The sequence below is a fragment of the Gossypium hirsutum genome, chromosome D04, assembly GCF_007990345.1.
Source record: "Gossypium hirsutum isolate 1008001.06 chromosome D04, Gossypium_hirsutum_v2.1, whole genome shotgun sequence".
Classification (NCBI taxonomy): Eukaryota; Viridiplantae; Streptophyta; class Magnoliopsida; order Malvales; family Malvaceae; genus Gossypium; species Gossypium hirsutum.
Genome location: NC_053440.1, coordinates 1,947,617 through 1,958,169, shown reverse-complemented (window position 1 = coordinate 1,958,169; position 10,553 = coordinate 1,947,617). Strand labels below are relative to the sequence as shown.

The 10,553-nt window shown below is 32.0% G+C and overlaps 1 protein-coding gene across 1 annotated transcript; it reads left to right on the top strand.

Annotated features, from left to right (window-relative positions):
• The first annotated feature begins 5,124 nt into the window (after window positions 1–5,124).
• On the top strand, window positions 5,125–6,849 carry LOC107931587 (probable chalcone--flavonone isomerase 3). The gene is made up of 5 exons (XM_016863515.2): window positions 5,125–5,550; window positions 5,646–5,729; window positions 5,940–6,095; window positions 6,192–6,418; window positions 6,514–6,849. Coding segments are annotated over exons 1-5 (630 nt in total). The 5' UTR covers window positions 5,125–5,549; the 3' UTR covers window positions 6,676–6,849.
• Window positions 6,850–10,553: the final 3,704 nt, after the last annotated feature.

Below are 10,553 nucleotides of genomic sequence, written 5' to 3'. Positions count from 1 at the left end.
TCTATGATGAAGATGCAGTATAGACAAGGGGCTATGCTTTTAAAAATCGAAGTTTAACTGGGATCTTTTGCGTTTGGTTTCCCTCATACTTTGATTGATCTTATCATGTTTTGTGTTTCTTCGAGCAAAATTTTGCCTCTTTGGAATGGTCAGGTCCTTAAAGAATTTACTTCCTAAGGAGGATTAAGGTAAGCGGATCCGCTTTTGCCTCATCTTTTCATCTTAGTTATGGAAAAGCTTTCTCGGATGATCCTTGGAAAACAAGCAAATGGACTCATTTATTGTTTGTCGACGATCTCATGTTATTTGCGCATGTGTCTATTGATCAAGTTGATTTAGTTCGAGCTTGTCTTAAGGAGGTTGGGGATGCCTCCTGGTTGGTTGCTAATTTAGACAAGTCAAAGCTGTTTGTGTCACCAAATATTCACCGTAGTGTGGCGGTTATGTTGAGTAGTCGATGTAGTATCCCCTTCACTGAGGATTTGGTATGTATTTGGGGGTTCCCATCATCCACAGAGAGCTAATAAAGACTTGTGTGCTCCGTTAAACGTCTTGACGATTTGAAAGGGAAGGTTTTATCTTCGACGTCTTCTATTCCTTTGTACTCTATGCAAACAGCCTTACTTCCGGCTTCTGGTTGTGATGAATGGGGTAGGCTCAATCGCAATTTTCTTTGGGGAGAGTCGACAGGTTATTCTCATAATCACTTGGTGAGTTGGTATTTAGTTTGTCGTACGAAAGTGAGTGGGGGTCTTAGACCGCGTAAAGCTCGCTTAAACAACGTGGCCATGCTTGTTCAACCTAGTTGGAGGATTTTCTTTGGTGTCATGTATTCTGGTCAAAATATTTGGCCAATCAATTTTGAAAAAGTAATAAAATAAAATATATTTAAGATTAAAAAAATAAAAAAGAAGAAAATTCATAAAATTAAAAAATACAAAAAATTAAAAAAAAAAGAAACTCAGAAAGCAAAAATTGACCAGTCAATGTCATAGTCAATTTTTTGAATTTTTATAATTTTTCCATTTGTTTTCAATTTATTTCAATTTTTTATATTTTTAATTTATTTTGTAATTTTCTAAAATTTTAATTATATTTTAATTTGTTAAGACTAAATCATTTTAACACTATCAATAGTATACAACATGATTATATTACGTATAATATATGAAAAGTAATCAAAATAAGGCTTAATTTTGTGATGAGCGTTCGATCGAATTGAGTGAAAAAAATTTAGAGTTAATCGAGTTGACAAGTCCTATTTTATCATCCTAACTTGATTTAAATTTTTTTTGAATCGAGCAAATTATTCGAGTCGAATTGAATCGGATGAATTTATTTGAGTTAACTTAAAAAAAACAAATATGTCAAATTAAAATATTCTTTAGAATTTTTTAAAATTTCTATAATTTTTATAAAATATATATAAATTTTATAACTATTTATAATTTTAAAATTTATTTTGAATTTTTGAAAATTATTATTATTATTTTTTTGTAATTTTTGTTGAGAGAGACCAATTTGCTCATTTTAAAAATTGACAGAGACCAAAGTGGTATTTACACTAATATATTATTCGAATTATTCAAATTGTAAATTTCAACTCGAATAAGTTTCGAGTTGATTCGAATAACTCAATTCGATTAAATCGAAATTGAATTTTTTTATTTTTCGAATCAAATCGAGTTTTGTTCACCCCTAGCTTAACCTACAAATTAGTACCTAAATTATGCTCTCTCTCTCTTTTTCCCCGTATTTTGGTATCTAAACAAAAAAATTTTTGTAACAAGTGATATCTAAACTACATTTCCCCAAATTGATATATCTATTAGTTCAACCCTTAGTCTATTAAAAAAGAAAGAAAAATAACCAATCAAAATTTGCCATGTGGAAAAAAAAGACAAAAAATATGATTTTCTCTTTATATACATATATTCTTTTCACTTTTTTTCTTTATGCTTCTTCCTCTTATTTTGGGTTTATTTTACAAGTGTGATTATTTCAGGCTTTAAGGTTTTGATTAAAGTTTTTATAACTGGATCGATGATTGAACCGATCAAGCCATTGATTTTTGGTTTTATTGATTCGTCCGATTCAATCAAATAAATTAATAAAAAATCATAAAATAAAAATATTTTAAAAATAGAGAAAACAAGTTCAATTGGTTCAACTTGTTTGTATTGATTCTCATGTTAAGTGGTTCAACCCCTATCTTTAGACCAGTAACCCAGTCGGTTCCCGATCCAATTGGTCCAACCGATCAATCTAGTATGGTTCTGAAATACTGTTTTTGATTAATAAATTTTTTTTTTCGATCTCGTCAGGTTAAGCAAGCATGCGAAGAAGTTCGAAAATAAAATTAATCGCCAATGTCTCGACCTCAGGCAGGCGGATTTCAAACATTGCAAGACATTATAAATGAAGAAGAATGAAAAAGAAAAGAAAAGAAAAGAAAATAGAAATATATATATATATATATATATATATATAGAGAGAGAGAGAGAGAGAGAGAGAGAGAGAGAGAGAAATGATGTAAAAGAAAAAAAAAAGAGAATAAAAAATTGTTCCTTAAAGCAATTTAATCTGTCAATGAATATAACATTTTGGTGTAAAATGGTAATAAAATAATAGCTTGGGTATCACTTGCCACAAAAAAATTTGGTATCAACTTGAAAGAAATGGTATAATTTAGATATGAATTTGTGGGTTAAATTTTTCCTTTTTAAATATATTTAACGGTTTGATTAACGGATATACCAACTTGAGAGAAAAAGTAATTTAAGTACTATTCATTATAAATATATATATATATATATATATCACCAAAATGACACAAACCCATCCATGTGTAAAATAAATTTTAAAAATTTTAAAAATCATATAAATACATAATCCCTTAAATACATTTATTGAATTAAAATTTAATAATAACACACAAATATACTATTTTTTCTTTTTTTGGTTAAATTGTGCTATTAGTTCCTATATTTCGTGAAAGCTATGAATTTAGTCTTTGTATTTTAACTTGATCATTTTTAGTCTCTATATTTTTCAATCTATTTAATTTTAGTCCCTATACTTTTCAAAATTTGAAATTTTAGTTCTAACCCACACAATAGTAGTTAAATCATTTGATTAAATTCAATTGCTAGTCATGTACTATGTATACAATTGTAGATTTAGTTCATATTCTCTAATTGAATCATTATAAGCCCCTATACTTTTTGAATTTTGAAATTTCAATCTTGACACAAATGACAATCATTAATCTATTAATTGGATTTTTAGTGAGTAACATGTGGAAATAACATGTTGGCATGACATTACACATATGATAGTATGTTTACCGCATTAGATTTTGGAAATAACATAACTAACTTAATGAATTTAAAGTTATCGTTTGGTGAGTACTGGAATTTTAAACTTTAAAAAGTACAAGACTAAAAATGACCATTCAAGCATAAAGACTAAATCCACAACTTTCGTAAAGTACAAGGACTAATAGAAAAAATTTACCTTTTTTTCCTTTTCATTTTTTGGGGTTAAATCATTTTTTGGGACCTAAACTTGGCAATTGTTCGCACATTGAGATCTGAACTTTTTTTTTGTCTCAGTTAGTCTCTGAATTCGGCAGTTGTTCCCATATTGGAGCTTGAATTTTTTTTAAGTTACTTTATGAACTTGACAATTATTCTCACATTAGTGTCTAAACTTTTTTTGGTCCACGTTAATCCTTAATATTTCCTTAAAAAGGCTAAAACTCAGGTTTCAATATGAAAACACTTACTAAATTTAGAAATTAACTTAAACCCTAAAAACTCAAACTCCAATATAAAAATTATTATAAAATTCAAATCCTAAATAGTGATTTAACAAATTTTTTGGAGTTTTCCTTTTCCACAAAAGGCAAATGAAATTATCCTTCAAAGATAAATGAGGTCTTCCATGAATCCACAATTCAAATTAAGATACCCTAGTGGGGTAGCTTTTATAAGAGACAAAAACATTTGCCCCACTAACAAATTATTGTTTTAAGGTGATTTTGGATGGGCGGTGGGATGCGTTTATTTTACTTTTTGTTTCACGTTACAGTATTGCTACAGTATCTAATCTCACCGTTACCGTTATTTTTACACTAATCGTAGGTAAATGCACCGCCCATCCAAACTCACCCTTAGTGTTGAAATATGTTTCAAGTCTTTATATTTTTTTGTATATTTAAAATTTAGTTTTTTTTGTTTATATTTTATGAAATTTAGTTTTTATTTTATTTTTTAGATTTTAAAATTTAGATCTAATTGTCAATATTGTTAACATTTATCTATTAAAGTTTGTTTTATTTCAAAATGTCATATCAATGTATTTAATAAAAAAAATTAAGAGTGTTGACTATTGAACTTGAATTTTGAAATATAAAAAAGTAAAATGACTAAACTCCTAAAAATAAAAATAAAAATAAAGATACTAAATTTCAAATGTACAGAAAATTATAAAAGTACAGAAATTAAGTACATGTTGAATCTTGTTTGAGGTGACAACAACTTTTTCGATAAAATAAATAAGTTCAAATATTAACAAATACATTTATTGAAAAAAAATCATATTTTAAATGTTTCGTAGTTGATAGTTTAATCTAAGTCTTTTAGAATAAGATCGACGATTGAACTAATTAGACCATCGATTTTTGACTCAATTAGTTCGATTTGTCCGTCCAATTCGATTGAATAAATTATTAGAAATACTAATAAAATAAAGAAAAAGCAATTCAATCGGTTTGATTGCTAATTTAATTTATTTAATCAATTCACAAGTCAACTGATCTGACCGCCTATTTCAAATATCCTTCGACCAATCCAATTCCGAAAAGAGTAGATTAATCTAAAAGCAAACGATTAGTTGAAGATGGCCTGAATCTTAAAAGAAAACATGTGCTACACAGTTCCTCAGAGAGACGCTCACATTAATAATATTAGAGGAATATTAGTGATTGGGGTATGAGACAGAAGCCTAAGGTAAAGGCTTTTTCTTGATGGGTGATTGATTCTTACAAGCTGCCTGTGCTGGACCTACTTTGATGATCTAAAATGTAAATGTAAGATAAGGGGGTAGGTAAAATGAAAGGTGGTTAGCACTTCAATCACGTGGGTTCCCTAATGCCCTCAATATCAAAGCCTCAAATCCACCCAATAATATTACAAAGGCAGCAAAACAGACAAGTCTGCTAAACCTGTTTATGCTTAAACCAAATCAAAGCAATCACCCAGGATTCATAAATCCTATCTTCCTGCAAGTCAAATGGGGGAAAATTAGATGAATCACAAATGACAACAAGCCCTTAACTTACCGACCAACCACCATCTGCCCATCCAGGAGGCCCCAAGTCTTAGTCTTTGTGCTATGTTGAAATGCTGATGTCCTATGTCTATGCCATTTATGCTTTGATATAAAAGGGAGCACCACTCTTTAATTTCTCAATTCACTTACAAACTCAACCATCTTTGCCCTTTCATTGCTTCCTTGCCTGCCTTAAACCTCCTTCCAGCATAGCCAGTAAGTGGTTTTATCTTTCAATTTTAATGGTGCTTTGGTTTTTAGTTTACCATCTATTTTTTCTTAATTGAAATATATTTTTTGGGTGTTCCAAGTGACTACTGAAATGATAATGGTTGATGAAGTCCCTTTTCCTCCACAAATCACAACTACCAAGCCACTATCTCTTTTGGGTCATGGTAAGCCTTTTCTTTTTCATACTATGTTTCGTATAATTACACAAACTAATTGAGTTAAACTCTAGGTCTTTAGATCGAAACTCACTGTGTTAAACTTCAACTATATATGTTTTACATGATCCTTAACGTGAAAACTAGTTCTAGTCTATTTTCCTTCAATCACTACGTTTAGACCCAAAAATCTAATTTCACTTTGTGGGGCTGGGACAGGAATTACCGACATTGAGATTCACTTTTTGCAAATCAAGTTCACAGCAATTGGGGTTTACCTTGAACCTGAAGTTGTAGGGCATTTACAACAATGGAAGGGTAAGCCTGGGAACGTGCTAGCTGAAGATGATAACTTCTTCGAGGCTCTTATTAATGGTACAAACAACCAATTCCCATCATTCATTCTTCAAAGTTGTAAGAACTATCATAGTTACAATGTGAATTATAAACAACTATGATCACAACCTGCAGCTCCAGTGGAGAAGTTTCTGAGAGTTGTGGTGATTAAGGAGATCAAAGGTTCCCAATATGGAGTGCAGCTAGAGAGTGCTGTGAGGGACCGATTGGCAGCTGACGACAAATACGAAGAGGAAGAGGAAGAAGCCTTGGAAAAAGTTGTTGAATTCTTCCAGTCTAAATATTTCAAGAAGGATTCAGTCATCACTTACCATTTTCCAGCAAATTCAGCCACTGCTGAGGTATATTTTGAGTCCATCAGAAAAACCATTCCTTCATTCATTCATGCATGTTTTAATATGATAGTTTTTGTGTATGTGTGGATGTGCTCAAACAGATTGCATTCACGACGGAGGGAAAGGAGGAAGCAAAAATCAAAGTAGAGAATGCGAATGTGGTCGAGATGATCAAGAAATGGTACTTAGGAGGAACAAGGGGAGTGTCTGCAACTACCATTTCCTCCTTAGCTAATACCCTCTCCGCTGAGCTTTGCAAATGAACCCATGCCGTTTTGTTACCAAGTCTTTCCTACTAAGAACCATCCTGTTTGTTGTGCTTTCTCTACCAATAAATTATGATATGATTGGAGTTTTCGCTTATTTACAGATCCATTTCCTTCACTCCCATGATTGAGTGAAGCCCAAAAATGAAAATGCCAGACAATTTGCTTTCATGTTTTCAGATGTGCTTCATTGCCTATAAAAGCAACCGCATTGCACAACTACGATTATAACTCCTATAACTCACCCAAAAAGAAAGGATCTCTTCTTGTACGCAAACAAAGTTGTTTTACAAGCAACACATTATAAGTGTGTTAAGAGATGTGCTGAAGCTACGCTTCTGCTTGAACTAAATATAAGAACCAACGATTAACCAAGCTCATGCGGATTGTGTTTTATTTAAGTACTAAAATTTGGGGAATAAAGAGTTCTAATCCACTAAGACTTTAGTGGAAAAGTTTTATTCTAACTGAAACTCTGATGGAAGAGTTTTACTTCAACCCAAACTTTCAACAAGTCTACTTTAAATCGGATTCTTCGAATTAAGACTCTTACGGTATGTTCACTTTGTCATCATGGAATGTTATTATGTGAGAATAGAATAGAGCTATAATTATATAGCACGAATATTTCAATAGTTTGGTTGGGTGGAATGAAATAAGTATTGTAATAGTATTCCTAAGATTATATATATATATAAAGTTATATTAACACTACCACAAGCATAATCTTTAATGGGTAGAAATAAATTCTCACCTATGCTAATTGCATCGGAGGTGGTAGACTTAAGAAAACAAGCATGTACATTGAATGATCAGGAATTTTGTTCTACGCAACATCTTATTCATCTTCTGTTAAGCCTTCTATTTCACCTAAAGCTATATATATTGTTTGTACCTTTTCTTGAATGAGCATCTCAGAGTCAATGCTCTCACTGAATTCAAGGTCAACTTGTTTAATATTATCCCCCAACAATGTGGCAACATTGATAAGTGAATTAGATGAATTTGGTTCACTTACATAATAGCTCTTTCTTTTATTCTTTGGATTAGACTATTACAACTATTACATAATAGCTCTTTCTTTTCTTCTTTGGATTAGACTATTGCAACTATTTAGCTGAGACATCTATCTCAGGGAAACATTGTTAAGATCTAATGCCCTAAATTTAGTTTATTTGTCATTTGTATTTATAATTTTTTGAACAGATTGATATAATAAAATTTCATTATTCACATTAATGTTGGGATCTATTGCTCTTAGTGTAATATTTTCGTCAATGTATACTTGTATTTTTCGAACAAATTAGTTTAATAAAATATTAATTGATTACATTAATATTATTTGTATATTGTTTTTAATGGGTTTTGCACACAAAGCAAAATGGAAGCATTTATTGACTCATTTGTTATCTATCGTTAACTAAACGGTATTACGTGGTTGGATCGTAACACAAAAAGACAACTTGTATTAGTAGATATTAACGTGCCCTTTATATAATTGGAAACAAGCAAACCAATTGAAAGACTAATATGTCATCTATAAAGTACAATTAGGGAGATGCTTTGTCTTGAGTATTAGAGCAGATGACTTTTAGAAGAGAGAGACATGGATATGACTAATTGGACTGGCAGTACCTCAAACTAGACTCAAGTGGAATAGATCCTAAATCTGTTTATAGATTTGTTCACTTGTAACGTTCATAGTGTGACATACCTTAATCCTAATTGGATGATGAACTATGCATGTGTGACTCGTATACCTTGATGTAAGTGAAAGCCTTGGTTCAAATAGATAAAGAACTGAAAGCTAGTATATTGGGTATACGACTTCTGCAATATGTAGCTTTATTCCATAATAGTGGAATTCATAGCCCAACTAAAGGGTAAATGATATCCTCTTATCGGTATTACATGATAAATGATAAGTAAACATGGCAATGAGTCATTTAAATGACTTGATTACTCTATTTGATAATGAGATTTACTGGTTACTCTATTTAATTACAGTAACTATTGTCGCCCCGAATCATGTTTTAGCTTTTCTCCACTGTTATAGTCACTCTCTCCCTAAAAGTCTTCTTGCCCCCACCTCCGACATAAGTTTTGGACAATTAGGTTAAGGATATTACTTTGATGGAAAGAAAAGAATAAGTAAGCCTATTTTTTCCCTATGATTATGATATCAAACTTAAGTATGGGGTTTATAAAGCATCCTTTTGTGGTGGCATGAAATTTGAACTCGTGACAGTATAACCACTGTGAACTGGGAGCTTGAGTTACAATACAACATTTTCTAAGGTGATGGTGCACTCCCCACACGAAAAATGAAATGTGTGAGTTTCTAAACATTAACATATCACCGTGAACTCAAATATACCTTAAAACTATCACAATGTCTCCCTAAAACTCCAACACAAACAAACTTTCCCTCCCAAAATTTCAACACTCAACCAAAAATAAAAACAATAAAAACAAAAACATTTTTTTTTCTAAGGAAGGTGGGCAAGAGAGCTAATGGAGTGGGGGTAGCAAACGCCACCTTTATATAGGCAACAAGAGGAAAAAAATATGTGAGAGCCCATAATAGTCTGGGGTTCCCGGGATGGGGTGTTTGAAAATTATCCTGAGATTTTCGAGTTCTAAAATTTTGTGATGGGATTCCCTATTATGGTTAGGGTTAAAAATTTGTGGGAAGAAATTGTCAGGTATAAAGTCGAATAAAATTCAGACGTCAAATCCCGAATTTTTTAGAAGCCTTTTTTAGACTCGTCATGTCCAATCTTTTCCAAGATTTTGAAGTTATGTTTGATATCCGAGGGTAGTATTTCCTATAAAATGAAGACATTTTGTGTAGAGGTTCCATACTGAAAATTCGAACAGATTGTTTTTATAAGGAGATTTGTATAAAGAGAAGATTGTTGATATTAAAAATATGAAAATTTCATAATAAATGATGATTTATATGAGAAATTTTTTTAAAAAAAATTCATCGACGTCGTCGGCCCGAATGTGTGCCACAACCCAGTGGGTGTCGATTACGAGGAGGATTTCATCGTAGTTAGGGTTTTGGCTCCTCATAATTTTCATCTTCATCTTTACATCCACTTTTTTCTTGATCTTGATCTTCGTCTCATTCCTTTGTGCTAGATTGTATTTGTGTCCTAGGTTCTCATCGTATATCATTAGTGGTATTAATAAGTGGTTGCAAAGATTACCCATCTCTAAAGGACAATGATGCTCAGGGTGTTTGCGACACTATTGATAGAGAACTGAATGGTGTTGAATAACCTGATTGTGGATAGAATGTTGGAATTGTAGGTGATGGAGGATACACTGATGTTGTTGTTGGTAGTGGTCTTGGGGATGAAGGTGGTGCAAAAAATATACTTGGAAAAGGTGTTAATGCATGGTATGATGATACATAATGTGGTGCATGTGTAGAGAAATGGGGTTATTGAAAGCACCCATCTGTGCCTCATGTAGGGTTGGGGTTGATGATGATTCCATCGACGCATGTACTCTCGATCGTGACCTCATGTAGGGTCGTCTTAGCCTTCTACAACAACATTATCTACTCATTTCCTCCTCCAACAATAGATATGACTTACCGTGAAGTCTAAACCATGTCATGTAATATGGAGAGGTCGCCAAATACGGTTGGACAATTGGTTCGTGCATAAATATAAATTTGTACTTATGTTACCAAATGTAGATGTATTTGACATGGAATTTAGACCAATTTTCATCGGTTCTCTCCCGTAAGTCGATCTTGTAAAGTTCATCGAGCTCCTAGGGTGACAGCAAAATACTTTGCATAAACTTGAATTGACGCATCACTCGATCAGATTTGTGCATCTAAATTGTTGCAAAAACTA